General features: G+C 54.8%; 2 protein-coding genes and 1 long non-coding RNA gene across 6 annotated transcripts; 1 reads left to right on the top strand and 2 right to left on the bottom strand.

Annotated features, from left to right (window-relative positions):
- Window positions 1-64: 64 nt before the first annotated feature.
- TBXA2R (thromboxane A2 receptor) lies at window positions 65-11549 on the bottom strand. Of its 3 annotated transcripts, none has more exons than XM_070464988.1 (3): window positions 11200-11549; window positions 5870-6722; window positions 65-1267 (listed from the first exon to the last, which is right to left on the bottom strand). In XM_070464988.1, the coding sequence occupies exons 2-3, from the start codon at window positions 6653-6655 to the stop codon at window positions 1022-1024; spliced, it is 1032 nt and encodes a 343-aa protein (XP_070321089.1). In that variant the 5' UTR covers window positions 6656-6722; window positions 11200-11549; the 3' UTR covers window positions 65-1021. The 3 variants fall into 3 exon arrangements, with proteins under 3 accessions (XP_070321089.1, XP_020751009.2, XP_070321087.1); XM_020895350.2 differs by having other exon boundaries at window positions 11221-11548; XM_070464986.1 differs by lacking the exon at window positions 11200-11549 and adding an exon at window positions 10165-10246.
- On the top strand, window positions 11161-15917 carry LOC139034331 (uncharacterized). Of its 2 annotated transcripts, none has more exons than XR_011486749.1 (2): window positions 11161-11280; window positions 14034-15917. It is a non-coding gene; the product is annotated as an uncharacterized lncRNA (long non-coding RNA). The 2 variants fall into 2 exon arrangements; XR_011486750.1 differs by lacking the exon at window positions 11161-11280 and adding an exon at window positions 11587-12135.
- CACTIN (cactin, spliceosome C complex subunit) lies at window positions 15677-27723 on the bottom strand. Its single transcript, XM_020895347.2, has 10 exons — window positions 27326-27723; window positions 24475-24958; window positions 23859-23954; window positions 23231-23376; window positions 22284-22446; window positions 22088-22202; window positions 18532-18724; window positions 17976-18098; window positions 17616-17896; window positions 15677-17125 (listed from the first exon to the last, which is right to left on the bottom strand). Exons 1-10 carry the CDS (start codon window positions 27496-27498, stop codon window positions 16635-16637), a joined length of 2265 nt encoding a protein of 754 aa, XP_020751006.1. The 5' UTR covers window positions 27499-27723; the 3' UTR covers window positions 15677-16634.

Raw genomic sequence — 27723 nt, 5'->3', positions numbered from 1 at the left:
GCCTAGCACCTTATAAGTGCTAACTGCGCAGGCGTTGAAGGTCCTGCAGACACACAGCAGTCTGTACAGGATCAGTCTACTTTTATTGAGCAGCTACTGTGGGCCAGGAGCCGCTTGCTCAAGGTGCAGGGAGTCTGAGGGGCTGAGTGGATAGATGGTGAAACCATAAGCCGATGAAGGCATGTGCTCCATCTGCAGTGGAGGAAGCAGGCGTGTATCCCATGGTCTCTAGGTATCTATCTTGTCCTCTCTTTTCCTCATCTGCTAAATGGGTTTAACCCAGAACCGCTCCTAGGGTTGCAGGCAGGATTCCAGGAGATCTCAACCGTGAAATGCTTAGGGAAGACTCAATAAAGGGGGTGGGGAGAGGAGTGAGGAGCCAGCCCCACTTCTTGGGGCTTCCCCCACTCCCACCCTAGTTCTGCTCAGCTGGGGCTTCCCCGACCCCAGCTCTAGTCCTGCTCAGCAGCTATGGGCTGGATAGGAATCTTGACGCCAGAAACTTCTATTTTGGATGATTTCAGAGCCAAAGGAAAATAAAGCCGAGGTGGAGATTATATTTTGGCAAGAGAGGGGGTCTGTTGGCATTCAATTTTTCTAGACAGAGCCTTCTCAAATTGGGGTGTCAAAGGGAATCAACCATACCCCAGTAAGCAGGTCAGATTCAGGGGTCAGAGCCCCCTATTTCTGGAGGATTTCTGCAAGGGGAGGCTTACAAGTCTGATTTCCTCCAGATAACTGCCCAGTACTTTTTGGAGTTGGGAGGGGACTCAAAGTAGGGTCTGAGAGAGGGGAAGGGCTTTGGAAAGGGGAGTCAGGGAAGACTTGGGGGGGCGGTCCCTGGGGCTGATGGAAGATAGCACACAATTTTGTTATTCAAACCCTCTGTCTATGCTGCACTCTTGGCTCCTGGGCATCAGGACAGACAGATGCGACCGACTGGGAGGATAAAGGTCTGGTGAGGGACATTCTGGCAGGGTGCTCTGTCCTTCCAGAGCCGCCACTATGTCCAGCCTAGGATCTAGTGTATCGTTGACCTGCGGGTGAACTGGGGCTGCAGGGACAGTGACCTGGACCGGGTGCTCAGGCGAGGGTAGAAGCGCTGGATCACTGCCCGGCGAAACAGGATGTACACCCAGGGGTCGAGGATCTGGTTCCAGGTGGCCACTCGCAGGTAGATGAGCAGCTGCCGCTCCGTGGGCCAGGACAGCTGCCCCGTCGGGCTCATGGCGGGCGGGCTCTGCAGCACCGTCTGGGCGATGAAGACCTGCCGGGGGCCAGAGCAGTCAGCCAGGGGCCTGGCTGGCAGCCAGCCCTGCCCTCCGCCAGCACCTGCTTGTGCCACCCACTGTCCCCTGAGACCCAGTGCTGATTCTGTCCCTGCTGGGCTCTGTGACCTTCAGGATATCTGCCTGACCTCTCTGAGCTTCAGCTGATGTGGCTTCAAAATAGCACACTTTTCCTGCTCCTCCCCTGGACATGATTAAACATGGTGGACAAAGAGGGCTTGCAGGTGCGAACAGGTGGAATCACTGTGACTGCCAGTGTTATTATGCTATTAAACACATATCTTATACAAACTTTACATATATCAAATATATATACTATATATAATAATATATCAAATTATGGTATAAGATTTATATTAAATAATTAAATTTTGTTATTTTATTTTATTATTTTACATTATTCTGGAATTTATAGTTTATAAAATTCTGACAAAATTTTACATTAAATAATTTTATGTTAAAAATAGTAAATCAGTTTAATATAGTTTATTAAATATTGGATTATATTTAATATTACACAATATGTAATAAAAGATACAAATTATTATACACAATAATTTATAAATAATTATAGAATATAATATAGAATAATATAGTTACCTAATAATATATTATTAATTATAACCATATTATTTATTATATGGTATTTAAAATTATATATGTAATTATATAATATATAATTTTAATGTGACTATGTATTACATATGATTGATATAATTACTAAGTATTCATTAATAACATATAGTTATATGTTATATGTATTTAACAATTATATAATATATATTATATACTATATAATGATCAATATAGTTATTAAATATTAAATAATATGTAATTATATGCTATATAGTATTTAAGTTATATACTATATAATGATCAATATATTAAATATTAATTAATAATATGTAATTATAATAGTTTTGCTCAGTCATGTCCAACTCTTTGCGACCCCATGGACTGCCAGGCTCCTCTGTCCATGGGCTTTTTCAGGTAAGAATATTAGAGTGGGTTGCCATTCGCTTCTCCAGAAGATCTTCCCAACCCAGGAATCAAACCAGCACCTCCTGCACTGTAGACAGATTCTTTACCTGCTGAGCCACTGGGGAAACCCCCTAATTATAGTTATATGTTATATAGTATTTAACAGTTATGTAATATATAATCATACATTATATAATAATTGACATAATTAATTATGAATGTATATAATTATAGTGATATGTTACATGGTATTTAACAATTATATAATATATAAATATGTATGATTGATATAATTATTAAGTATCAATTAATACTATATAATTATAGTGTATATTATATAGTATTTAACAATTATATCATGGTTGTTATAATTATATATATTAATTCTAATGTAAATTATTATAATGGGTATTCTATTTCATAATTAAAATTATACTATGATTAATATTAATATTGTATTGAATTACTACATTACAATTGTTTCCTGAGCACCTACTGTGTGCTGGGCAATTCTGGGGACAGTGCAGTGGCTACAGTGGACTCAGGCTCTACTTACATGACCAGGTGGTTTCAGCTCGGTGGTAGGGGTGGGTGTGATCGAGCAGGGATGGAGGCACTGTTGTAACCCAGAGGAGACGCTGGGTCAGGCTTGGGAGAGGTAATCAGATGGAGAATAGGAGTTTCCCCAGTGAGATGGAGGGAAGTGTCTGTGGGCCTTTCCTCTGGGACAACAGGGAGCCATGGGAGGTTTTGGAGCATGAGTTGCTCATGGGCCAACTCTGGCCTGTTGTTGTGCTTTGTTTGCTTTATTTGTGCCTTTTTAGTTTGTTGTTTTGCTAAGAATGTTTTTACATGTGTCAATGGTGAGAAAAAAAATAGAAAGCATATTTTGTGACATGTGACAATTACATGAAATTCACATTTCTGAATCCATAAATGAAGTCCTTTTGGCACTCAGGCGTGCCCAGTCATTTCCAGGTAGCTTTCACACCCCAATAGAAGAGCTGTGTGGTTGTCACAGAGACAGTGTTTAAAAGGTATACTCTATGGCCTTTTAGGAAAAACTTGGCTGCCAAAGGGGACTTGGGAATCATTTAATGACTCAGTGATTCTACCTAGAACGCCTTCCTGGTTTTTATCTGGCAGCTTATCTCCTATGAAGGAGATCAAACCAGTCAATCCTAAGGAAATCCACCCTGAACATTCATTGGAAGGACTGATGCTGAAACTCCAATACTTTGGCCACTTGATGGGAAGAACTGGCTCATTGGAAAAGACCCTGATGCTGGGAAAGATTGAGGGCAGGAGGAGAAGGGGGAAACAGAGGATGAGATGGTTGGCTGGCATCATCGACTCAATGGACATGAGTTTGAGCAAACTCCAGGAGATAGTGAAGGACAGGGAAGCCTGGCGTGCAAGGGATCACAAAAGAGCTGGACACAACTGAGAGAATGAACAACAACAAATATCCTATTCAGGCTTCCCTGGTGGCTCAGATGGTAAAGAATTCAACTGCAATGCAGGAGACCCAGGTTCAATCCCTGAGAAGGAAATGGCAACACACTCCAGTATTCCTGCCTGGAGAATTCCATGGATGGGGAGCCTGGCGAGCTACAATCCATTGGGTCACAAAGAGTCGGACACGACTAAGTGACTAACACACACATCTCTCTAATCTCCTATCCATCCTTCAAAGTCTCAGCTCCAGTGGTTCAGAGAAGGGCAGGGGTCATCTGGGGGTATTCTGAGACAGTCAAGCCTGGAAGGCAGGGATGAGGAAGATGCTGAGAAAGACCTTTGTCAGGGAACCTTTGGTGAAAGTGACATTTGAGCAAGGACATGGAGGAGTGAGGGAGTGATTCATGTGGAGATCTGGGGTTGGGGGAGCATTCCAGGCAGAGGGTACAGCACATACAAAGGCCCTGGGGCAGCATCATGTCTGGCATGTTGGAGGAACAGCAAGGAGGCTGCTGTGGCTGGAGCAGAGTGAGCAAGGGGGAGAGAGGGAGGGGGGAAGGGCAGGGAGGGGATGGAGAAGGTCTTGCAGGGTCTTGTGGGCTGCAGGAGGACTTGGGGTTTTATCCTGAGGGAGAAGGGAGCCCTGAAGTGCTGTAGGCAGAGAGGGGGAAACCTGAGTCAGGTGCTCACAGGCATCCTCTGGATGCTGCTCAATAAATAATAATGATAATAATTATAATAAACAAAAATAGAAACAGTCTCAGCTGTATGAAAACAGACTTGGGAGGGACACCCCAGGGACTGAATTTCAGAAGCACACTGTTCAGCCAGAAGCATCATACCATAACTTTTGCTCCCCTGGGGCCCGTCATGCCTGCAGCTTCACATATCACACACAAAAAATTATGCTTCCTTCTATTTCTTTGCCCACCACTGAACATGTAAAAACATTTAGCAAAACAAAGCACAACCAAATTTGCAATTTTCCTATCCCACAGATTTAGTTTCTGTTTTAGCCCTTATCACTTCCTAATATCTACCATTTCACTTATTTATGCACTGTTTATTTGCTGTCTTCCCCATGATCATGGGGTCACAAGAGTCTGACACGACTTAGCGACTAAACCACCACCACCATGATCAAAGAGCTCCAGGAAGTCAAGCATTTTTGTCCTTTTTGTTCCCTGCTCAGCATCTAGACCAGAGCCAGCGACATGCTGGTTGTTCAGTCAATGTTTGTTGAAGAAACAAATGGATAAATGAGTTCATTTCCTCCTGAGTCTCTCTGAGAGGCAGACACCTTTTAAATCATCCCCATCCCCCATGGCTCAGACGGTAAAGAATCTGCCTGCAGTGCACGAGACCCGGGTTTGATCCCTGGACCCTGGGTCGAGAAGATCCCCTGGAGAAAGGAATGGCTACTCATTCCAGTATTCTTGCCTGGAGAATTCCATGGACAGAGGAATCTGGCAGGCTATACAGTCCATGGGGTCACAAAGAGTTGAAGATGACTGAGCAACTAACACTTTCTTCTTTTAAATTCTAAGGAACTGATTGAGGCTGGAAGAAAGATGCCCATAGCCAGAGTCACATGGTAAGTCCTTGTTGGATATGGGCTGGAAACCAAGTATCTGATTGTGGTCTTCAGACTTGTCCAGATCGAATCAGAAATGGAAAAATAACAACTCCAAAAGGCCAATTATATTAATCAGTGGAAGGACTTCAGTAAACTCACCTGACTCAGGGAAAATCTGTGAAAGGCTGGGGTCCAGCCCAGAACTAGGCACAAGGTAGAAATGATTCAGTGATTCTAGCTGGAATGTTCTCCCTGCTTTCGTCTAGCAGGTAAACTCCTCTTCCTCCTTCAAAACCCCAGTTCCAATGACCCTCTTCTGGAAAGTCTTCTCTGATACCCCCCTGGGGTGGGGAGAGCCTGGGAGCCCCTCTCTGGGCATCTCAGTCCCAGGACACTGCTTCTGCCCCAGTCCTGCCCCCAGTTTGGGGTTATCTGTGTCTCACTCAAGGGAGTACCTCTGAACCCTGGGGTCACATTTTCTTGGGTTAATAAGAACCTGAGGGTTGTGAATCTATCAGGATGAACCCAGGCCCAGGTAGTCCCCGCCCCGATCCCCGCCACTCACCAGCAGTGGCATCCAGCAAATGCTGGCCACCACCATAATGCCCATGAGCTGCACCATCATCTCCACCTCACAGTCCCTCGGGCGCTGCTGGGCGGTCGCCTGCCCATGGTAGACGTGGCACAGGGTGGCCACACTGATGGTGTTGAGCAGGAAGGACATCCCCACTGAGAGGCTGCCAAGGAGTGAGAAGAGCAGGCCAAAGGCCACGTCCCCCGGATCGGTGCCAAGTGTGAGGAAGCACCAGGAGCCGGGGTACTGCACGGTGTAGTGGCCCACACCCAGAAGGGGCAGCAGGCCCAGCGCCAGCGCAGAGGCCCACACCAGCCCCACTGTGGTCCAGGCTCGGCGCTGTGAGGCGGTCGCGGGCCTTGAGAAGGGCCGGGTGATGCCTAGGAAGCGCTCCGAGGCCATGGCGGCCCCCAGCAGCAGCGGACACAGGCCAAAAAAGACCATGATGACACCCATGAAGTGGCAAAGGCTGCAGCCAGGGTCCACGGTCTGCCATTCAAAGAGGACAAAGTGCTGGGTCACCACGATGGCGCCAGTGACCAGCAGCCCCATGAAGTCAGTGAGGACCAGGCCGCAGAGGAAGGTCAGGAAGGAAGATCTAGACTGAGAGCTGCCCTGCCGTGCGCCCATCAGCACGCTCAGCGCCAGCAGGTTGGAGGCCAGGCCCACCAGGCAGAAGGAGGCTGCGAACCATGGGGAGGCAATCAGGCGCCGCTCCTCCCGTGTGATGTTCATAGGCCGGAAACAGGGCCCCAGAGAACTGGCATTGGGCCACATGGTGCTGGAGCATAGTGGGGAGGGTCACCACTTCATCAGGCCAAGGCTGGTGGTGGTTCAGAGACACCTGTGGGGAGGCGGGCGGCAGAGAAGATTTTGGTGGTTCATTCTACATTTTCGTCTGAGTGTCCCCAGTGAACTACACAAACTTCAATGCCCCAGCTCAAATTTCCCCTCCTTGAAGAAGCCATTCCTCACTTATCTCACTCCCAGCTCAGTAAGCATTACTATTACTCCTCCTAGTAGTAGTCCTGCTATTACAATTATGAGGATGACTAGCTCCAACTCTGTCCTGCCCCAGGCTCAGTGAGGGCAAGGATCAGTTTTCCCTCTTCTGGGAACCCTGGAAGACACCAATTAATATCTTCCAGGTTGCAGAGAAGGGTTGAGAAGCTCTGGGTTTGAACTCTAGCCCTGACACCAACTATGCGACCTCAGGCAAATAATTTTTTCTTCTCTAAACTTCTGTTTCCCTGGGGGGTAATCTATCTGAGTCCTTCATGGAATGAAGGATCCAGGACAGATTTCAACTGCTGTAAAACAGGACACATGAAGTGTGGGGAGAGCCACTGGCTGACGGCCAGAGGTCACTGGCTCCCAGGCCAGCTCTGTGGTCAGCCTTGAGGTCACAATTCCTCATGAAGGCCTCGGGGAAGACCCGACCCCATTGGTCTTTTAGGGACATCCTTCCTCCCATGTTAGAATCATGTAGATTCCTTCCCCACCCCTCATTTTTGTTTAATAAAAAATAAACCCTGAAATCCAGTACCAATCTGGGGGAAAAAAAAAAAACCAGTTCACTGGAAGCAACCAGGTCCCCAGTGACAGGCTATAGACAGTAGCAGGGAGGTAATGGGCTATGAACTACTCAGTATGGGGCTGGGAGAGAAAATTGGAGAGATGTGTGGGTCTGACTGTCTGGGGTGTGGATAAACTGACCAGTGTTTGAGGAGAAATAAAATGATACCATTTGAAAGTCAGCTCTCTAAAGCAATTATACTTGAATAATAATTTAAAAACAAGTCTTCTCTCAGTTCCCTAAAAGGATACAGCTGGGAGGGCACAGGGTCACCCATGGGGCCAGCCTCCCATGTGGTGTGCATGCACATCACAAACCATGCTTGTGCCAGCCGTGAGGGGCCACTGGCCGCAGGATCAGAGTGGACAAAGGTGGGGAGGCAGGACGGTGGGAGGCATGGAGGTTCCAGGCTGCTGAAGCCCAGAAAGGTCCACTTATTTTTTTTAATTAAAAAAAAATTTAGTTATTATTATTTTATTGGGCTTCCCAGGTGGTTCAGTGGTAAAGAATCTGCCTGTAATGCAGGAGATTCAGGTTCAATCCCTAGGTTGGGAAGATCCCCTGGAGGAGGAAATGGTAACCCACTCCAGTATTCTTGCCTGGAGAATCCCATGAGCAGAGGAGCCTGGTGGGTTACATGTGGTCGCAAAAGAGTCGGACACAACAGAGCGACTAAACCACCACAACAGTATTATTTTATTATTAATTAATTAATTAAACTGTACGAGGTCTTAGTTGCAGCATGTGGGATCAAGTTCCCTGACCAGGGATCGAACCTTTCAGGGTCCCCTGAAATGAGAGCTCGGAGTCTTATGATCCCCATTTTGCGGAGGTGGGGAATCCGAAGTACAGAGAGGTTAAGTAACTAATCCAAAGTCACACAGTCTAGCTGGAGTTGATCGGAGATCAAATGTGTGCAATTGAGTCAAAAGCCTTGCAGCCAGGCGGAGGCTGAGAGGTGAGAGGTGGGTGTGGAGGGTCACCATTTCTAGGGAATTCCCCGGCAGTCCAGTGGGTAAGACGACATGCTTTCACTGCCAAGGTTGCATGAGGCACAGCCAAACAGGGATAGAATTTTTCTAAAATGACTGCCATGAATCCTGTCACGAACCTTGGAGGAGTCTCGTCCCTACTCTGAGCCTCAGTCTCCCTTCCGATAAAATGGGGCCAATGATGAGCCCCGAGGCTGTGTCTGTGACCGGCCTCAGGAGCAAGTGTGCTAGCTGTACCCCACCTCACTCCCCATCTCTTTAATTCATCTCAACAACTCCTTATCTAGCCTCATAAATTATCCAGCTCCTGATGGCCAGCTCCTCTGAGCCTCCCTCCCAGGCTGGGTCGCCGCCACTTTGGTGGGGGTGGGGCCTCGAGTGAGAAGCTGAAAGCTGAGAGACGGTGAGAAGGGGCCTTTCCACGGTGCGTGGCCATCTGGGCGAGCCCTCCACTCCGGGGAGGGGATGTGCTTGTTGTTAGCTCAGATTTGATCTGCACTTGAGTTCCCCCTGGGACAGGGTGCTCCCTCCCTCCCTCCCTCCCTCGAGAGCTGGTATGTGTTGTTTCTAAACATTCTCGGGACCGGGCTGTGTCTGTGGTCACTGCCCCTGCCTGACCCTGGAGTGACTGCCAGCCCTTCCCGCATCTCATGGCCCCAGGGTCCCCTACTCTTGTGCAGGAGCTCATGCACCCAGGGACATAGGCCCCGAGTCTGTTTCACACTTCCCATATGTGGGAACAAACACTGTGAGCCCAGGGCGCCGGCCTCGGGGAGACTGGAAACTGGCACCACTTCCTCTGGCTCCAGCACCCGGTTTCCAGTCCCTCAACCAGGGGTTCAGGTGATAGCAGCCGGCTCAAGTTCCCCAGGAAAGCGGGCCAGGAGGCGCACTGGCAGCACCTCCCCTTCCCTCCCACATTGACCAGGAGGGCTCCAAGGTCCAGAAGCACCGCTGTGTGGCCCTTGGGAGAATCGCTCACCGTCTCTGTGCCTCATGAGAAACATGGACCCCAGATTTGCTGGACAAACCCAAGGATCCTATAACCCGAGAGTGGGGGAAGTTTGGATTTGGAAAATCCAGGGTTCTGGAATTCTAACGAGTCCCCGGTTCTAGAATTCTAACAAGGTCCCACTTCAGGAACCCAAAGGCCTGAAGTGTCTAGAATTTAAGGGGGCTGAGGTTCCAGAGCTCTGATCGGCTGGTCCTGAGTTCCAGAAATCTCTCTCTCTTGGGCCCTGGCTCCTCTCTGCAGGACTGCCGGATGGACATTCAGCGCTCCCTCAGCTCACCTCGGGGAGGCTGGGAGGGTTCCAGCCACCACTGTCCCAGAGGCCTGGGCACTGGGCCGGGCATGGGCACCAGGCTGCCCCCCCACCACCACGGTGGCCCTGGCAGACTGTGGTCTTTGGATCCCAAGGGCAGGGCCCCTCCTCTGCCTGATGGTCCGTCACTGCCTGCCCACTCTCCTCCTCCTGCTTCTGCAAGCCATCCATTTTTTAACAAGTCCCTCTCCCTCTCAACACCCCACCCCATGGCCTGCCTGCCTGTCCCCACGCCAGGGGCCTATCCACCCTCCCCCCAGAGGGGCGACAGTGACCTCAGACAAGCTCGGACTGGAGCCCCCGATCTGCCACTGTCAAGTGGGGGCTTGACCTTGCCAAGTCTCAGTTGCCCCCTTTGTGAAATGGGGACAACAAGGCCACTGACTTGCTTACCAGCATTCAGGCTGGTCGTCCCAGGCCCGATCTGCTCTTGCCATTGAGACGCTGAGTCTTCACTCCCACACACACACACTCACACCCCCCACCCCACCCCTGCCCAGTGCCCGCACTCTTCCTGCTTCCTGGCTGTGCTCACAGCTTGTCTCCTGGCTGCACACACTGAGCAGCCAGGTGGAAGCCCTGATGTACTGTATGACCTCAGTCCATTTCCACATTTCCTAAGTCCTCTAATGCTGCCCAGTTGATCAAGAATCATGCCCTCTGGCACGAACATGCAGGGACCAGGCCTGTCGCTGCATTGGTTCCGGGTCATGCCTGGTGAACACCTGAACGCTCTAGGGTAGGGACCCTCTGCACGCCCTTGTGCAGCCACAGACGCCCACACAGACACAAACACTTACACTCAGGCCCCCTGTCAGCTCCCAGACCCACCCCTGCCTCCCCTCACCACAAGGCTCAATTTCCGGGAACTTTTCCTGTTTGTGACACCAACCAGGTCCCCACCCCAGTCAGCCTGTCTGGGTTAGAGCTGAGCCTTGGCCCTGACTCATGCAGTCCCTCTGAGCCTCAGTTTCCTCATCAGCCCAATGGGCATCCTCTCAGCGCTCACCACTGGCGAGGGGAACAGATGGATGATGGAGGGACGGGACAGATCCAGGCCAGGCAGCCAGTGGTTAGTGATGGACACAACTCCGAGTGTGCGTGCAGACACACAACCAACCAGGCGTGCGCTTTCACTCGCAGCCATACACCCCCACCCCGGCACTGTCTCTGGCTGCAGCGCCACAGGACACGGAGTGGCCTGGCCCAGACTCAGCGGAATCCACACACAAGCAAATTCTTGCTCACACTAGCCAGCAGGTGCCCAGGGCAGGCAGCACTCTAGACTGGGACCCAGGCTCAAGAGTGCCCCTGGACACCCAGCACCTAGTAGCTGTCACCGCACACAGGAACACACCCACTGCAGCGCGGACCGCCCGTAGGATACACCCAAGCCGCACCTGCCCACTCTCATGCCCCGCCCCTTACCTCAGGGCCAACTGTTCTCACCTGAAGGTGGTCGAAGGTGCGGACAGGGGTAGGCGCGCCGTCCTGGGCCCTGGAGCACACGTGAGTGCCTGGCGGCAGGAAGGGCGTGCGGAGGCGGAAGCGGGGCGGCTTGGCTTCCCGGGCCCCTGGGGAAACCGAGTCACAGCGGGAGGACTCCCGCGCTGCCACGTCGCTCCGGAGCACCGATGGAGGGCGTGGCGGCGCGGGGTCCCGGGCCGAAGGAGAGGTGACGAGGTCCCCTCTCGGCCTGGAGGGAGGCCTACTGCGTCTAAAAATAGCCTGGAGCGGGGGCTCCGCTCTGCAGCTGGATCCAGTCTCTGCCAGAGTCTCGCTCAGTCTGTCTTTCAGTCTGTCTAGCATCAGTCCCTCCCGCCCCGCTCTGGCCACGCCCCTCCCGCCCAGGCCTGGCTGCTGAGGGTCAAGGGGCGCCCCCCAGCCCGCCCCCGGGGAGATCGCGCGGTCTCCTGGGGGAAGGGGTGTCCGGGGGATCCCGGGACGCAGGGGCAAGGGCGCGGCTGCCGGGTTGGCCAGCGGCCTTTCAGGAGCCTCCGCCCGCCCCCTCCCCCAAGCCGGCCCCAGCTAGGCCCCCTTCCGGCTCCGCTCTATCCGCCAGGCCCCCGCATTATTCACCGTCTGGGTAGCACCCCGGACTGAGAGAGGGCGGGGGCGGGGTCAGCTCCCCAGGGCGCCCAGACCCCGGCCCCGGGGCCCAGGGCTCAGAGCTGGTGAGCGCGGGGTGCGTGGTGGTTGAGGGGTGGCTGGCCCTCAGTTGATGCTTCATCAGTGTAGGGTTTGTTTGAGGCCCCTGTGAGGGCTGGGGGTGGGGGTGCAGGAGTGTTCAGAGGGGAGAGGGACCGCACTCTGAAGCCGGATGCCTCGTGGGCAGCCTGCCTAGACAGTTTTTCCCAGGAGCAGGTGAGCGGGAGGGCTGTGGGCGGCTGCATTCTAGGGGAAGCACATGGGAGCACCTAGGCTGGCATTGGGCCCCGGAGGTGGGGGTGGGGAGGTACGCTTTCCCTCTGCTCCCCAGAGCCCGTCTCTGCAGGAATGATCGCGCTTGAGGCAGGGAGCTGGAAGCTGGGGGAATGACTTTCCAGACAGGATGGGCCTCCTTGAAAGCCCGGTGGCTCACTCAGGGCTGTGGGCCAGGGTCTCACTGGCCCAAAGCTGTGAAAGTAGAGGGTGAGCAGCCCGGTGCTGCTAGAGCAAAGGCGTGGAGGCTGAGCCCAGACTGTGGTGCAGGAAAGTGAGAAGCTTCTTAAAGGTCCTTCCTGCCCACAGTCCTTGGGCCTCACATGAGTGAAGGGGGTCCACGGGTTTGGGACTGGCCTTCGAGGATGCATGGGAAGTAGGGTTGGGGCATAGAGGGGTGAATTTGGGCCTCACTGGCCCTGGGTTACAGCTTGGAGTGGGCCAGAACCCATTTGCCTTGGCCTTGATCTCATGCCACCGAGTCCTCGGGGGCCTGGGAGGGGCACACCAGTACAGGCTCTGAGTGAGAAAGATGGATTCCTGCCCTGGCCCTGATCTCCCTTCTGCTGGGTCCACCTACCATCCTTCTGGCCTCCCACTCCCTCCAGATGGCCCCTCCTCCGTTCCATACCATTGTCTGAGTCCCAAGCAGGTTAACCCTAACTCCTCTTCCTTGACAAGGAGTCCCCCCAACTCCTATGCGTCTGGCAGAATCCTGGCTCTGAGGCTCTCTCCTCTGTAAAGCCTTGATGCCCCCCACATCAAAGGAGACAGTCTTGTTCCTCCCAGCCTTTCCTTTAGGGAAACTCTTTGCCCCAGCCCATATGGTAGGACAATTGTGAGCCCCAGGTAGAATGTAAACCACATCTGCCCTCAAAGATCCCCCAGGCTGGAGAAAAATAAAGCTGCATACAGACATTCCCAGCCTCCTGCATTCAGGGCAGGGCCAAAGGAAGTGACAGGGCTTAGGGGGGCCCAGGAGGTGAGTCTGAAAGGCATCCTGGAGTGGGGATGGGGCAGAAGTTGTGAGAACGGGGGCTTTGTGGAATGCATAGGAGTTCCACATGTCCAAGAGACAGGGCAGAAATTATACGTGCAAAACTTTGGAAGCAAGAGAGAGCATGAGGCTTCAGGGGACTGTAAGGAAGGCAGAGGATGTGGGGCTGGAGCTCCAAATTGGGGGGGTGGGCTGAGATGGAGGAGGATTTTTCCGTTCCCACTTCCTCTGCCCTGAGATAAAAGGACAGTGCTCCTTCTGGTAAACAGCCAGGGCAGGGGTCAGATAAACACACTTGACTTGAGATTAGCAAGTGCCTGGGTCACAGCAGGACTCTGCAAAGCAGGGGGCAAAAATGCTCATTTTATAGACTGGGAAACTGAGGCCTGGAGGGTAGGAAGGCTGGGTCCAAGGCCACATGTAGGTGGGATCTGACCGTGAGTTCTGCACTTCCCCCACCTCCCAGGCTGTAGGCTGGTCTCTTGGTCTCTGCCCCGGCCCTGGTCAAGGGCACATGGGGGTCATGAGAAGCGTTGAGATGGTCTGTGGGGTGGGGGTGGGGGGTGGCAGATGGTGGGAACAGAGGTCAGGCTCAGGATCGGCTTCCCGGGGCTATGGTTTCCGCTGGGAGTCAGGGAGCATCTATTCTTAGTCTCACACTCAGCCAAGGGCAGGAAGAGGCTGAGGTGGGGGTTGGGGGCAATTGAAGGACGCTGGGTGGACACTGGGCAGGAGCTGGGTCCTGGGGCAGCTGGGTGCTGTGGTGCCTCCAGTCTGCCTAATGGGTCTTCTTGACACTCAGCTTGTGTCCCACCCAACTCAGTTACCCTCTATGCCTCCCCAGTGCCCTAGAGCCCAGCACCTGGACTTGCATTCAGCCCTCCCCTGGAAACCCTGCAGAAGGAAATGGCAACCCACTCCAGTATCCTGGCCTGGAGCATCCCCACAGAGGAGCCTGGTGGGCTACAGTCCATGGGTTCACAAAGAGTAGGACATGACTGAGTGAATTTCACTTCACTTCCCTGCCCTGGAAGCACCTGTTGCCTTTTCCTCTGCAAGGCAGGCCCAACTTCCTTCTCTGTCCGGCAGCCCAGTCCTCCCAGGCCTGACATAGCCCTCCCCCAGGGAACCTTCAGAGTCCCTTCTGGGACCCCTAGACCTCGTGCCTCTCCTGCCCCAGCCTGACCGCTTGCCTGGAGCAGCTCTCCTCCCTCTGGACTGGGGCTCCTGCTAACACGTGCCCAACAATTCGGGGACATGGCCACCTTGTTCCCCTCCCCCAGAGCTACTGCCTCCCTTGGGGTCTACAGGCCACCTGGATTGCAGAAGCAAAGTGAGGAGGAACCGAGATGCTAGGGCTGGGAGGACTCCTCTCGGGGTAGCTGGGGAACCTGAGGCTGGAAATGGGAGGTTGGAGAAGACTGGATTCTAACTCTGACTGCTGGTTTCTAGGCTTGAAAACGTGGGCCTCTGTGAGTCTGTCCCCCAGATGGATGTAAATGCTGTCATGTATGGCTGGTGTGAAATCTGAGTAACGCCTGCTAAAGGCCAGGTCATCGCAGCCATACAGCCTGCATGCTGAGAACAGAACAGGGCCCCACTCATCTGGTGAGCAACCTCTGCCCAAAACTCGACCTTGCTCCAGGGCCTGTCCTGCACCCTCGACGGTGGAGCAGGCCAGGGATCAACTGGAAGTGGCTGCCCAGAGGATGCTGATTGCTCTGGCAATCAACCATTGATTAGTGATGTCCATGGAGGGTCCCAAAGGGGATGGATGGAGTCTTCATGCTGCCGTTAAGGATATTCTTCCACCTGGACCAGGCCTGCTGGGTGGGCCAGGGCCTGCAGTGGGGAGTGGGTGCCCCTTGACCATGTGCACTTCACCTCTGAGTCCCCAAGCCCTGCTGTCTAGAACGTGTCCACTGACGTATGAGAACATGTGAGGCGGGCCACATCAGTGGAGGCCAGAGCTGAACCAGAGGCTCCTGGACACAGTTAAGTCAGGGTTGGGAGACGACTGGGGGACCTAGGGGTGTCAGTCTCAGTGCTGGGGACCTAGGGACCCATCACTCTCTGAGGGTGGCCGTCCTGGGCACAGTGGGGTGCGGAGCCCCCATCCCCGACGCCAGGAGTCCCCAGGTCCTGACAACCAGTTGTCCCTAGACATTGCTGAGCATCGACCCCTGGGTTAGGTGACTACTAAGTGCCCCCTGGAGTATTTAGGAATGCACCCTCCTTCTGGGGGGTGAGGGTGGGGGCAAAGATGGAGGAAACCCTCAGATGACGAGGAGCTTCCTCGGGAACCGTTATCGACTATTTTTAGCGGTTGTACTTGTTTTCAAAAGGTCTTAGTTGTTTGGTGCCTTAGTTCTGACAGATGTGCTGTGGTTACACAAGATGTTAGCAATGTGGACAGCTGGGTGTGGATCTGAGTGTCGGGGGGTGGGAACGCGACAAGACCTCTGTGGTATTTCTGACAATCTAAAATTATTCTAAAATAAAATGTTTATTAAAAAAACATGCACTCTCACAAGTAGACCAATTAAATGAAAATAAACAAGATTTTTCTCCCCTCACCTAAAAAAATCTTTGTAGAGAAACAACCTGAAATGTATGTATTTCCAGATGAAATAAGGTGTCTGGACCAGGCTGTCTGAGGAGTGGAGGCGGCCCTTCAGGCTTCTTCCCACTTGAGGCTGGAAATGTCTCCATAAGAAATTGTTAAAAAGCAGCCTGTTTCTGGGGCGGGGCAAGGGCAGGGGCCGGCCTGGGGCCCCACTGGCAGTCTGTGACTGGGTGAGGGATCGTACCTGTCAGACTCTCACTGTCCCCATCCAAGACTCAGGGACAAGGAAGGTGCCTCTGGGTGGCAGCCTTAAGGGACAGGAGAATGCCCAGGCCAGAAGGGGCCCCCGGAGTGGCAGCTATGGAAGGATATTGCTCCTAGACTTGATAGTGGACAGTAACGGGACTCTGTGCCCATGGGGAGGAGACTGACCCCCAGCCAGCACAGGGGGTGAGCTGGGGGACCTGAGAGCTCAGACATCCTCGGATGGCCTCTTGGGGAGCATGCACTCAAGGCCCTGGAGCCTGGGTCGCGCTGGTCCCACACCCACTCGCCAGCGTCCCGGGCCAGTAAGTGCCCTGCCAGCCCCGAGGCCCTGACTTGAGATGGCCGGTGTGGGGCCTGTCTCACTCAGGGCTCAGTGTCAGCCCAGGGACCGAGGTCTGGCGACACCTGCCAGGCCCCCTGGGCTCTGAAAACCCCCAGCAGCCCCTCCAGTGTGAGCGTCCCCTCAGCGCTCCCAGGTAGGCTCCGCAGGGAAGCGGGACCTGTTCATGCAGGCAAGGGGGCGCCCTGTGAGGGCCAGGCCTGGCCAGGGGAGGCTACTGGCTCTGCACAAGCCCTCTCTGGGTCGTGGGGCTCCAGGAGGGGGCCCGGCCATCACCGCCGATAGCGGTAGCGTTTGAAGTGGAACCAGAGCTGGAAGATGCCATTGGCGAACTGGCAGCGGAAGCCGTGGCGGTGTGAATACTCCCACTCGCGGTTGACGATCTTGAACGCGATGTCCTCGTAGGGCGGCCCGGCATGGAAGCGGAGCGTGGCGAAGTCCTTGTTGTCCGCGCAGGCCTCCAGGAAGTACTCGGGCGTGGAGCGCTTGTCGATGAGGTCAGGGTAGAAGATGTTAAACTTGTAGCCCTGCACGATCTTGGGTGGTGGGTTGTCGAAGTCGTAGTGCGTCTGGTTGTACTTGTTCCACTCAAAGCCCGTGTGCACGCGGTTGAAGAAGCGTGGCTTGCGCGGCCGGTACTTGTCCGCCCACAGGTAGGCCTTGCCAGTCAGCGGCATCTCCACACTGAACTGTGCCTCGTCCTGGCCCATGCCCTCCTTGGCTCGCCGGAAGAAGATGTCCTCTGCACTCTCGCTGGCGTCGCCTACAGGGGGTGAGTTGGGGGGCACGTTACCTGGAACCCCGGATACTCCACTTCAGGCCCCGTGCCTGTCACACTCCCCACTCCCGGCCTGTCTGCCCTGCGCCCCCTGTCCTCCCAGGTAGGTACCAAACACCACGTGTCCCCTGCCAAGTTGCCCAAAGGGCCTGGTAGGTAGAGGCCTACATGGGGACCTTGGATCCAGTCTTCCCAAGGCAGTTTCTCCTCTGTACCAGGGATGATGGCCGGCCTGTGAGGCTCAGGCCCTGGCCCACAGGCCATGTAAGGAGCTCAGAGCAGAGCTGGGCGTTGGAAGTAAATACCACCATCCCTATGTCCTTGGGACAAACGAGCAAGCAAGTGAACAAAGGGACACTCAGGAGAGCTGGCGGAGGAGGATCCAAGCGGGTTCAAGGCCAACGCTGGGAAGCCCCACCCTTGCCCACCCCATAAACAGGGAAGCCCCACCTCTTGCCCCACCCCCACCGCACACCTGTGACCTGAAGCTGCTGCCGTGACAGCTGCAGGCGCTGCAGGTCCTCGTCGGGCTCCAGCACGTGGGCATCCAGCGGCAGCTCATGCGCTGTGAGCAGCCGTGGGCTGTACTTGCCGGCGTCGTAGTCGTCCAGGCTCTGCTGGATCAGGTCCTCTTCCATGAGCACCGCCTCCCCGTCTGCCTCACCCTCCGCTGGTGTGGCCCCTTCGGCCTCCGGCTCGGCAGGGCCGCCCTCCGAGGGCCCAGGCGGGGTGGGGGCTGGGTCCTCAGGCTCCAGGCTGCGGAGAGGGCTGGGCTGAGCAGGGCCAGCAGCGGGAGAGGGTCCTGGGGAGTGGGGACAGACAGGCCAGGACTTACCCGTGGCCGGGAGATGGCGGCTCCTGCTTGAGGATGGGGAACAGTGGCTCGCTCTCCACGCCCTGCTCCTGCTTCAGCTTGTACAGCTTCTGCCGCAGCACATCCTGGTGCCGCTCGCGGAGCCTGCGGGCAGGCTAGGCGGTCATCCGGAAGCCCCATGGGGAAGGCCCCTACCCAAGATTTCTCATGACTCCCAATTTGCAGCAAGGATCAGATTGAGGGCAGCAAGGGGCTGCAGCATAGGCATACACCGGGAAGGGGCAGGTCCCCGAACCCGAAAAGGACCGCGGACTGGTGAGGAAGAGGATAAATTTAGAAGTGACTGCATTCCGTGGCAGACAGGAACTGTGCTTACACAATGGTTCCAAGCATGCAGAGAATTCAAACACTGGGAGTGTGGGGCCTGTGGATGGGGGAGGCAGTGGGCTCCGGGGCTTCCCGTGATGTCTACTGACCCAGGAAAACAAAGACTAAGTGTTCAGTGGAGGCTGGAAGGAAGGTGGGAAGGAGGCTGGGAGCTGGTGGGGGGACTCCCAGTGAGACTCTGCCCGCTTACCTGGCACGTGCCATGTGGGCCCGCAGCTGCTGCAGCAGGCTTTCCCAGTAGCCCATGTCCAGGTTGGGGCCCCCAGCCCGGATCTTGCCCTCGATGCCCTGGAAGATGACCTGCAGCTGGCTGTATGTCTTCCCCTTGAAGACTGACTGTACATCGGAACTGACTGAGGCATTGACACCCTCTCGCCGCTCACCTACAGTGGGGTGGGGGTGGCTTGGATAAGGGCTGGGCCCAGGCCCTAACCCCTCAAGTTTGAGAGGCCCCAGATAGCAAGGCAAAGGCTGACTGACCCCCTGTCCCTCACACTAGCTGGCTTTCTTATTTGTGGCTCATCAGAGACCAAGTTGTGTACCCACCCTCCAAGCCCCAGGGCCTCTGCACCTGCCATGCAAGCCTCCCACCAGCAGTAAGTTCTTCCCCATGAAGCTGGCCTCCTAGATCCCAGCCATCCTCAGTCCTGAGACAATGTCCCATCCACTGAGAGGCCTTCCACAGTCACCAGCCTACTCCCTTGGCCTAAGGGCCTAACTCTCAGTTTCCCAAGGGCAGGGACCTCCAGCTGCTGTTTGCTTAGCACTGTGATGGGCTCCCCTGCAGCTCAGTACACAGCCGCTGGGTGACGTAGGGCAGGCGACCAGCTCGTGTTCCCTGCTCAAAATCTGGCTTCTCTAACCCTTGCCAGTGGACAGAGGGTCACAGTTAATCAGACAGGGTCAAGAAGAACCCGAGTCCCTTCAGCCAACCAACGTGGGACCCTACAACGAGCAGTTGGGCTCCCAAGCAGCACTGGCCTCAGTGGGACCTGTAGGACCAGCAGCTTGGCTGTGGTCTGTTGCAGGTGCACACACATCACGGGACCAAAACCAAATCTGGCAGCAGCCTTCACACCCAGCCAGGCGGGGCTGTGTCCTGCACTGACTCAGACAGAAGCCAGGCCTCTGCTTGTTGAGACAGATGGAGCCACCAGTGAAAACTTGACAATCCACAGAAGTCACAGGCGCTAAGCCACTGTCTAAAGGACCTCTGGGGGCTCTAACAGGGTGGGGAACTGGGGAAGCCACACGGGTGTCCGAGGACCCACTTTCTCCTGCATACCGTATCGTATAGTAAGGATTCCCTAGCTACAAAGGAGAGAAGCGGAGGTGACAGGAGGGGGAAAGAAAAAAAAAAAAAGGAGGATTTTCCTGAAGGTCCAGTGATTAAGACTGTGCTTCCACTATAGTGGGTACTAGTTCAATCCCCAGGTGGGAAAGTTCCACATGCAGTGCGCCTGGGGGAGGGGGAACAGGAAAGAAAAAAAAAAAAAAACGAGAAGGAAAAGGAGAAAGGAAAGGAAAAGGCTGGTTTAACTGGAAAGGGGGAAGGCTGCCATCCTCAGGGCTCTGGGAACAGTGGGGTCACACCTCTCAGCTCCCCTCCTCTCTCAGAAATCAGGCCCAAAGAAAACAAACACACTTGCTCTTTGAGGACACCTGGAGCCACCTGGGGCCCCAACCACAACACGCAAGGGGGAGAGGGGACAGAGGGGTAACTGATGTGGTGGGGGGAGGGGGGGGAGGGAGCCAGGAGGGGCCATGGGCCAGGCACTCAGGGAGCTCTGGAAACGGGGTGGGGGTACGGGACTGGGGACAGACACTTGGCACAATGTCCTTTCACACTTTCCCACAGCGCTGGAGCAGGGCTGCGCTTCAGAAAGAAAACTCCCAGAGCCCAGCTCCAGCCCCAGCCCTGCAAACACCAGTGGGGGAGAGGAAATGCTTCCTGACATGTAGGACACCAACAGTTTCCTGCCTCGCTCCAGAAGTTACTGGAGGGTGCGGGGCCAAGCCACAGAAAAGACATGGGGTCACAGAAAGCAGGGTTCCACTGCTGGCATGAAGGCAGGAAGCCCCAGAAGGGTGGTGGCAGACAACCCCACCCTCAGGGGAACAGGGAGGAAGGGCCCGGGGAGGGGGCAGGGGGCTGCATGGGAGCCTCCCAGGTGTTGGCCCCCTGGGGAGTGAAGCGGAAGGTGGGGCCATGGGTGAAAAATCCCCCATGCCTTCCATGGTCCTGAGCTGAGGCATCAACTCCATAAAGGTGGATGCTGTTTTGAATGTTTGACAACAGTGTGCTCACTTCTCTTCTGGCAACCCTCCGGGAGGTTTTTCCCTGCGCACGGGAAGGACACCCAGGCTCTAGGGAGGCTGCTGACCACCCCTGGTGGACGAGCTACTCGTTCGCTGGCCTGGGTGTGCCCCCAGAGCCACGCCCCAGGCTGTCATCCAGTCCAAGGGCCTTGCAGCACCTCTCAACCAGCACCTCTGCCAACCAAGCAGGCGTTTTTGGACGTTTCTTTGTTGTTTCTGGGGGTTTTTTTTGGCCATACTGTGAGGCTTGTTTCCCAACCAGGGACAAAAACTGGGGCCTGCAGCAGGTTCTAACTGGTCCTAACTGCTTTGCAGCCATGGAAGTCCTCTGGACACACACTGCTGATGGCAGAGTCCCTTCCCTTCTCTGGGACTTACTACAGGATGCGCCCCGAGAGGAGGGCTGAAACACAACTCCACTTTTGAAGATAAAGGATGTTCCTCCTCTTCCTAAGAGGAAGGAAACGGTCCCGACCACCCCATCTGAGCAGCATCTACACACGCTCAGCCGCCTGTCCCTCAGCCGCCGTGGTAGCGAGATATGAAGCTGAGAGCTTAGCGACACAGGCTCAAGGACCCCAGGAGCTGGATGCCATTAAAGCCAGTGGCTTCAGGGGGCAGGAACGGTGGGGCTCCTGTGGTTGCTGACAAGGTTTTATGACAGTGGCTCTCAACCAGAGTTGAACCTGCCTCCTCTCAGGGGACACTGAGCCATATAGGGAACATCTGTGATTGTCACGACTAGGGGCCCTTGGCACTGCGTGGGTAGGGGAGGGAGGTTGTCCACACCCCACAGGGCCCAGGACAGGCCCACACAAAATGGTCTGGGCCCAGATGTGAGCAGTGCTGTGGGGGGAGACACTGCTTTAGAGCTTGTCCTCTTTGCAATTATATGCATGCAATCATTTTGAAGAAAAGAAAAGCGATTAAAAAGGAACACAGATTTCCTTAGTGGTTAAGACGTGGAGCTTCCACTGCAGGTGGCATGAGTTTGATCCCTGGTCAGAGAACTAAGACCCCACAAACCACATGGCGTGGCCAGAAAAACCCCCAAAACAAAAAAAAGCCCTCCACACAGCACAGGTATCTACCAAGTAGAGTTGGGTCCTGCTCTCACTCAAACAGATTGAGCCTCCAGTGAAAACTTGACACCCCAACAGAAGAGTCCCACTGGTGCTGATACCACAGAAACCAAGCGCTAGGTGCTTGTTTAAAGGAAGCCCTTGGCACTACTGGGTGAGACTCCCCCCAGCAGAGCCCTTCGCTTGGCACCAGCCGCTCCTGATGGCTTGCAGAGAGACCTGGTGAGCCTGTGGCTACCCAGCGGGGAGGCGGAGCCTTGCAGACAATTGGGGTCTTCTGTGGAGCCACCTGACCCACTCCTACCAGACTCAGAGGTGTGACACTGCTGGCCTGGCACACATTACCTGGCCCCTTGCCCGAGGCCTCCAGCTTTCGTAGCTTGGAGATCTCGTCCTCTGTAATGATCGTCATGTCCCTCCAGAAGTCTGCATTCTTGCCCTGCTCCAGCTCCATGTAGACCTGGAGGGGGCACAGATGGTGTGAAGGTACAGCTGGGGCTTGGACGTGGTGGGGGTGGCGGGAGCACACTGCAGGGTGTACCTGGATGTCCTCTAGCAAGTCCTCCATGTCAGCCACTGTGAGACCATTGAGGAAGGTATAGGGCTCATGCATCTCCACGGCCAGGTCATCGTCCTCAGCGCTGATGTACTTGGCCAGCAGGTCGATGGGCTTGGCCCGTCCGTCCCGGATGCGGATCTTGGACCTGCCAGGGACCAGAGGGCAGTGTCAGAGCCAGGGGTGTGTCCTCCCTCCCGGATTGGGAGCCAGGAGAGGAGCCCAGCCCGCTGTGGGTGGTGGTCAGGGAAGGCTTTCTGGAAGAGGAGGTATCAGGCCGAGAAGCAAGAAAAGTTGGAAGGCACAGGTCCTAAAAGAGGCAGAGACAGGAGCAAGGTGGGGTCTGAAGAACAGTGGGTGGGCCACGACACAGGGGCAGAGAGAGGACAGCCCGGGTGAAAGATCTAAAGCCTCAGTGCTGTGCATGGGGATGGGCATCAGAGGCTAACCCTGTTCCAACCCCAGAGAGTTCTGTAACCAGGCAGGTCTGAGCCCCTGGGGACTGTGGGTAGCCAAGTGAATAGGGGCCGACCTGAGGTTCACACAGCCCACATGACCTCGGACAACTCTTGACATCTCAGGAGCCTCACTTTCTATGTTTATAGATGAAGCTGATGAGCAAAATGCCTCAAAGGCTGGGGACGGCCAGGGCTGGCTGGCACCCTCTACTCAGCCATGTTTGTACCACCCGCAGCACCTGGCCTCAGGGGTGAGAGCGCAATGATGAGGGAAGCAGACAGAAAGTGAGTCAGGCAAGCCCGAGGGCCAAGGGGGCAGGTGGGGGAGCAAGGGTGGGTTCCACCTGCTCAGGTCCAGGAGGAGGGGGCGCCTAGGAGGAGGGGTGGGTCTAGGAGGACGAGGAGGTAGGGCAGGGTGGTTGGAGTAGGAGGAGGGGCAGGCCCAGGAGGAGGAGGGGGTGGGGAGCCCAGCACCGAAGCTTGGCCTGCTGGAGGTGAAAGTTGTCTTCCTGCTCCTCCCAGGTCTTGAAGTGCTCCGCCTCCTTCTCCCGCTGCAGCATCTCCAGCTCCTGCTCTCTCATGGCCTTCTCACGCTCCCGCTCCAGCCGCAGCTGCTTCACCTGAGGGCGCGTGCAGAGAATGAGGGGGGACAGCAGACGATGGGGTCTGGTGAGGTCTGCCCTTATCCTCTCAGACTGTGGGGTTCCCCAGGGTTGGGGGAGGGGTACTGTTCCTGGCACCTGGCCCCCGTGGGCTGGCGCTGGACACAGGAATCGGTCCAGGGATGCCTGAAGCTCTGGACAGACCCTGGGGCAGAAGGGAACCCTCTTTCTGCTAGAGACACAGTAGCTTTAGTGGCCAGGGCTGCTCTGGCCACCCAGCAGGGAGCACCTTAGAATAAATCCTGGAGGCCAGCAAAGCTGAGGTAGAGTCACTGCCTGAGCCTCTGGATCCAGCCATGCCTGAGGCCAATCTCCCCTGAACTTCCCGCGAAAGCCAAAAAGGTCCCCATGGACTTAAGCCAGGGTGAGCCAGACTCACTTTCTGTCTGCTTCCCTTGGATCCCTCAAGAGGGAAGCAGGGAACCCCGAGGCACCCCCACCTTTTGCAGCTCCAGACGGTTGTCTTCCTGGATCCTCTTGTTCCGCTCCTTCAGCTCTTTCTCCTCCAGGTGGCTGATCCCCTTCTTTTCCAGGGCCTGGAAGGGCCAACCACAAAGCCCGCTGAGACAGATGCCTCCTCCCACCACCCTCCCTGGGAACACCCAGCACTGCCTCTCACACTTCATAACTGCTCTACCAGCTGGGGACCCTCTAGGACAAAGCACCTGCACTGCTGATGAGGGGTGTGAGGCTGAGGGAATCGGCTGCCTGCAGAATCAGCTCAGTCCACTCCAGCATCGTGGAGCTCTGTCCTGACCACGGAATCCCACCCTGCATGTGATGCTGAGACCCTGTTCTCCCATCCTGCCTGAGGTTAGGCTGGTTCTGTGGGTGGAGGGCCTGAAATTTTACACTACAGGAGACTGTCATCAGAAGAGAAGCTGCTGGAAGCTGGTGCGTGTGCTCATGTGGGCACACAATGTCAGTGGCAGGTACAACCTGAGCATGTGCACTGGGAATGCTAAACAACATCTTTGGAAATAAGCTGTAAATAGCGCATGAAGCAAAAAGACAGAAAGGACTGGCAAGCAGCCAGTCTGGCTGCCCAAGGCTCACCTTGTTCCAGATGAAGGTGCCCAGCAGGTTGTTATCACCAAAGGGGTTGTCAGTGTTGGTATAACCCATGTACTCCTCGCCCCAGCCCATCTTCTCCCGTTTCTTCCGCTCCTTGGCTTCCTTCTTGGCCAGCCGGCGTGCCCGCTTCTCCTCAGGAGTCTCGAAGGCCTTCATCAGCTCCTCCTGCTGCTTCCGTTCTTCACGCAGCCGCAGGCGTTCCTGCAGGCTCTGTCGCTGACTCAGGGCCGCCGCTGCTGCCTCCCGGGGGCTCTGTGAGTGGTCCCTGGATGCAGAGCTGGATGCCGAGGAGCCTGGGGACCAGGAACGTGTCCGCTGCTGCCGCTGCCGGCGAGCCCATTGGCCCCGCTGCTGCTGCTCATCATTTGAGTCAGACTGAGAGGAGCGGTCCTGGGAGCGCCGGTGGGCAGCAGGGGGGCTCCGGCTCTGCCTGCCTCGCCATGGCCGCTCCTCTTCTGAATCTGACCTGTGGAGGGAACCCAAAAAGCTCTGCTTGCTGCCTGCTGGCCAGTCACCTGTCCCACTGCCATTGACTAGGCAGGCACCTGCTGGGGGCCAGGAGCTGGTCTAGGTTCTGGAACATGGCAGTGAGCCAAACACTGATGGTCCCTGCTTTTGTGGGGCTCACATCAACAAGTGTAACACTAGATGGGACCATGAACCACTAGGATAGTGACAGTGCATTAGGGCATGCAGAGGTCAGAGAGGAGCTCACTAAGAAGGTGATATTGGAGGAAGTGTTGGGGAGCTACGGGGAGATCTGGAGAGAGTGATGGGGCAAAGGGCACAGCAGGAGCAAAGGCCCTCGGGCAGGAATTCATTTGGCATATTTAAACAGCAGCAGGCAGGCCTGTGTGACTGGAGCAGAGTGAGTGAGGGGGAGCATGGGAGGGAGGGCAGGAGGGCCAGTGGCCTGGGCCAGATGGTGAGGGAACTATAAGCTCTGTCCAAGGTGTCCAGGGGGGCTTCCCTGGTAGCTCAGTCGTAAAGAATTTGCCTGCAATGCAGGAGACATGGGTTTGATCCCTGGGTTGGGAAGATCCCCTGGAGAAGGAAATGGCAACCTACTCCAGTATTCTTGCCTAGAGAATTCAACGGACAGAGGAGCCTGGTTAGTTCATGGGATTGCAAAAAGAATCAGATGCAAATTAGCGACTAAACAACAATAACAAGGTGTCCAGGGAGGGCTTACAGAAAGAAGGTGGTGTTTACCTGGCTCTGTAGGACAGGTAGGAGTAAGACTGGCGGGAATACAGAGCCCTGACGGGGCAGGTGAGGAAGGCAGGCAAAGTACGAACTCTGGGGATAGATTCTTTAATGTTGGGGGCCTTTGAGCAACTAAATCTGTCTTTATTTTGTCCAATGCTCCACCCATTAAGCTCATGACAAAAAATTTACACCTTGAAAACCAATTATTTGGCATTAAACAAAAACTACAAATTTGGTCAAATCTTCATAAATGAGATTGATTTTCATGACCTATCTAGAGTGGCTAATTCTTGTGAATAACTAAAATCTTAGAAACCAATAGGTGACAATAACAATTTATTGCTACCCACAAACCACTGCTAAAACATCAACATTAAACGTTAAACCAGAGTCAGCAAACTTTTTCTGTGACGAGCCAGATGGTCTATGGCACAGCAACTCAACTCTGCTATCACAGGGCAAAAGTGGCCCACAAACAGCACATGAACAAACGGGCATAAGTTTGTTCAATAAAATTTTATTTCTAGACACCAAAACTTGAATTTCATGTAATTTTAATGTGTCATGAAGTACTACTCTTTTGTCTTTCCCATCCCACCCCCTCTCCTCAACATTTAAACATGTAAAAGCTATTCTTGGTCCACAGGTTGTAGTTTACCAAATCCTGGTTTAAACCATCTCTTTACTAATTTCACTGCTTTTATCTTCCTGGAATTCCTGGGTGGCAGTGATCTTATGAGATTCAAAAGTAAAAGCCACCTTTCCAAGCCTAGAGGGTGATCAGTGGATGACAGCCACCCTGGCTATGGTGTGGCGAACAGGCTAGAGGGATGGGAGACAGTGCATGCTTCCAGAGCCCCTGTGGAGATCCTGAGGGCACAGATGACATAACTTGGATGAAAGTGGGGCAGGGACTGCCAGTTATAGGCTGAGCCAGCAGTAGATCCAGCTCTGAGAGTCAGTCCCTATTTCCATGCTGATTCCCTTGTGCTGGAGCAGACTCAAGCAGATTCAAGTCAAGTCTGGTCAGGTGCCCCATCTCCAGAAGAAAAGGGCTGTGGGCAGATGGGAAGCTGAGCAACAAGTCTGAGTCCTGCCACTGTCATCAACGGTTCTTCTCTCACACCCCATGAACAAGTGTTGTCACTTCTACTTCAGAAATCCCTCTCCAATTTACCCACTTTCTCACTGTACCTTCCCACAACCTCCCCTCGAGAAAGCCAGCCTGGACAACTGTTAATACGTTCCTGCTCCTTGGTGTCACTCCTGCAGTCCCGCTGAGTCCCTTCTCCACGCTAAAACCAGAGGGAATTGCGCAAGGTAATCCAGACATCACTTCTTGGTTCGAAATCCTCCACAGCTCCCTACTCCCCTCTAAACAAACCTCAAATGCTTCATGAAGGTACACAAGCCAGCACGATCTGGTCTCCCGCTTCCTCTCCGACCTCATCGATTCCCCAACGCCTCGTTCCTGGAGCCTCTCGCTTTCCTATCGCTGCCTCGTTAATTCCGACGTGCTCGGACGTCCCCTTTTTCGGGAAGCCCTCCCTGACTAACTAGAGGGGCTCTCAGCTAACCAAAGGCTGGAGCTGGACCTCTAGCGCGGCTCAAACAGCGACCCTACCTGCGCTCCCGACTCCTTCGCCTCCGTCTGCGTCGCCTCTCGTCGTCTCGGCGACGCCGGTTTCGCCGCCCATGGCTTCCACTCCGACTTCGGCTCCGACTCCCGCTCCGGCTCCGTTGCCTTCGACCCCTGCGACCAGCGGACCGCGAGCGCGAGCGTGTATCCCGACCCATCGGCTGGGACGGTGGCGACGGCGCGGACACAAATACCCGGGGCCTGTGACTGGGGCCTTCCTCGCTTGTGGCGCGTGCCTGGTTGCCCCACCCACGCCTGAGCAGGGATATTGGAACCCATCCTGTCGCCCCATGCTGCGGGGACTTCGATCCTCCTTAACCTCTCCACTGTCCTCAATGTGGCCTAAGTGATGGACTCCTGCCGGACTGTCTCCGCCAGAATTT

This window comes from Odocoileus virginianus, chromosome 3 (assembly GCF_023699985.2).
Source record: "Odocoileus virginianus isolate 20LAN1187 ecotype Illinois chromosome 3, Ovbor_1.2, whole genome shotgun sequence".
Taxonomy (NCBI): domain Eukaryota; kingdom Metazoa; phylum Chordata; class Mammalia; order Artiodactyla; family Cervidae; genus Odocoileus; species Odocoileus virginianus.
Note: the sequence above shows the minus strand (reverse complement) of the source record. Positions and strands in the feature narration are given on the sequence as shown.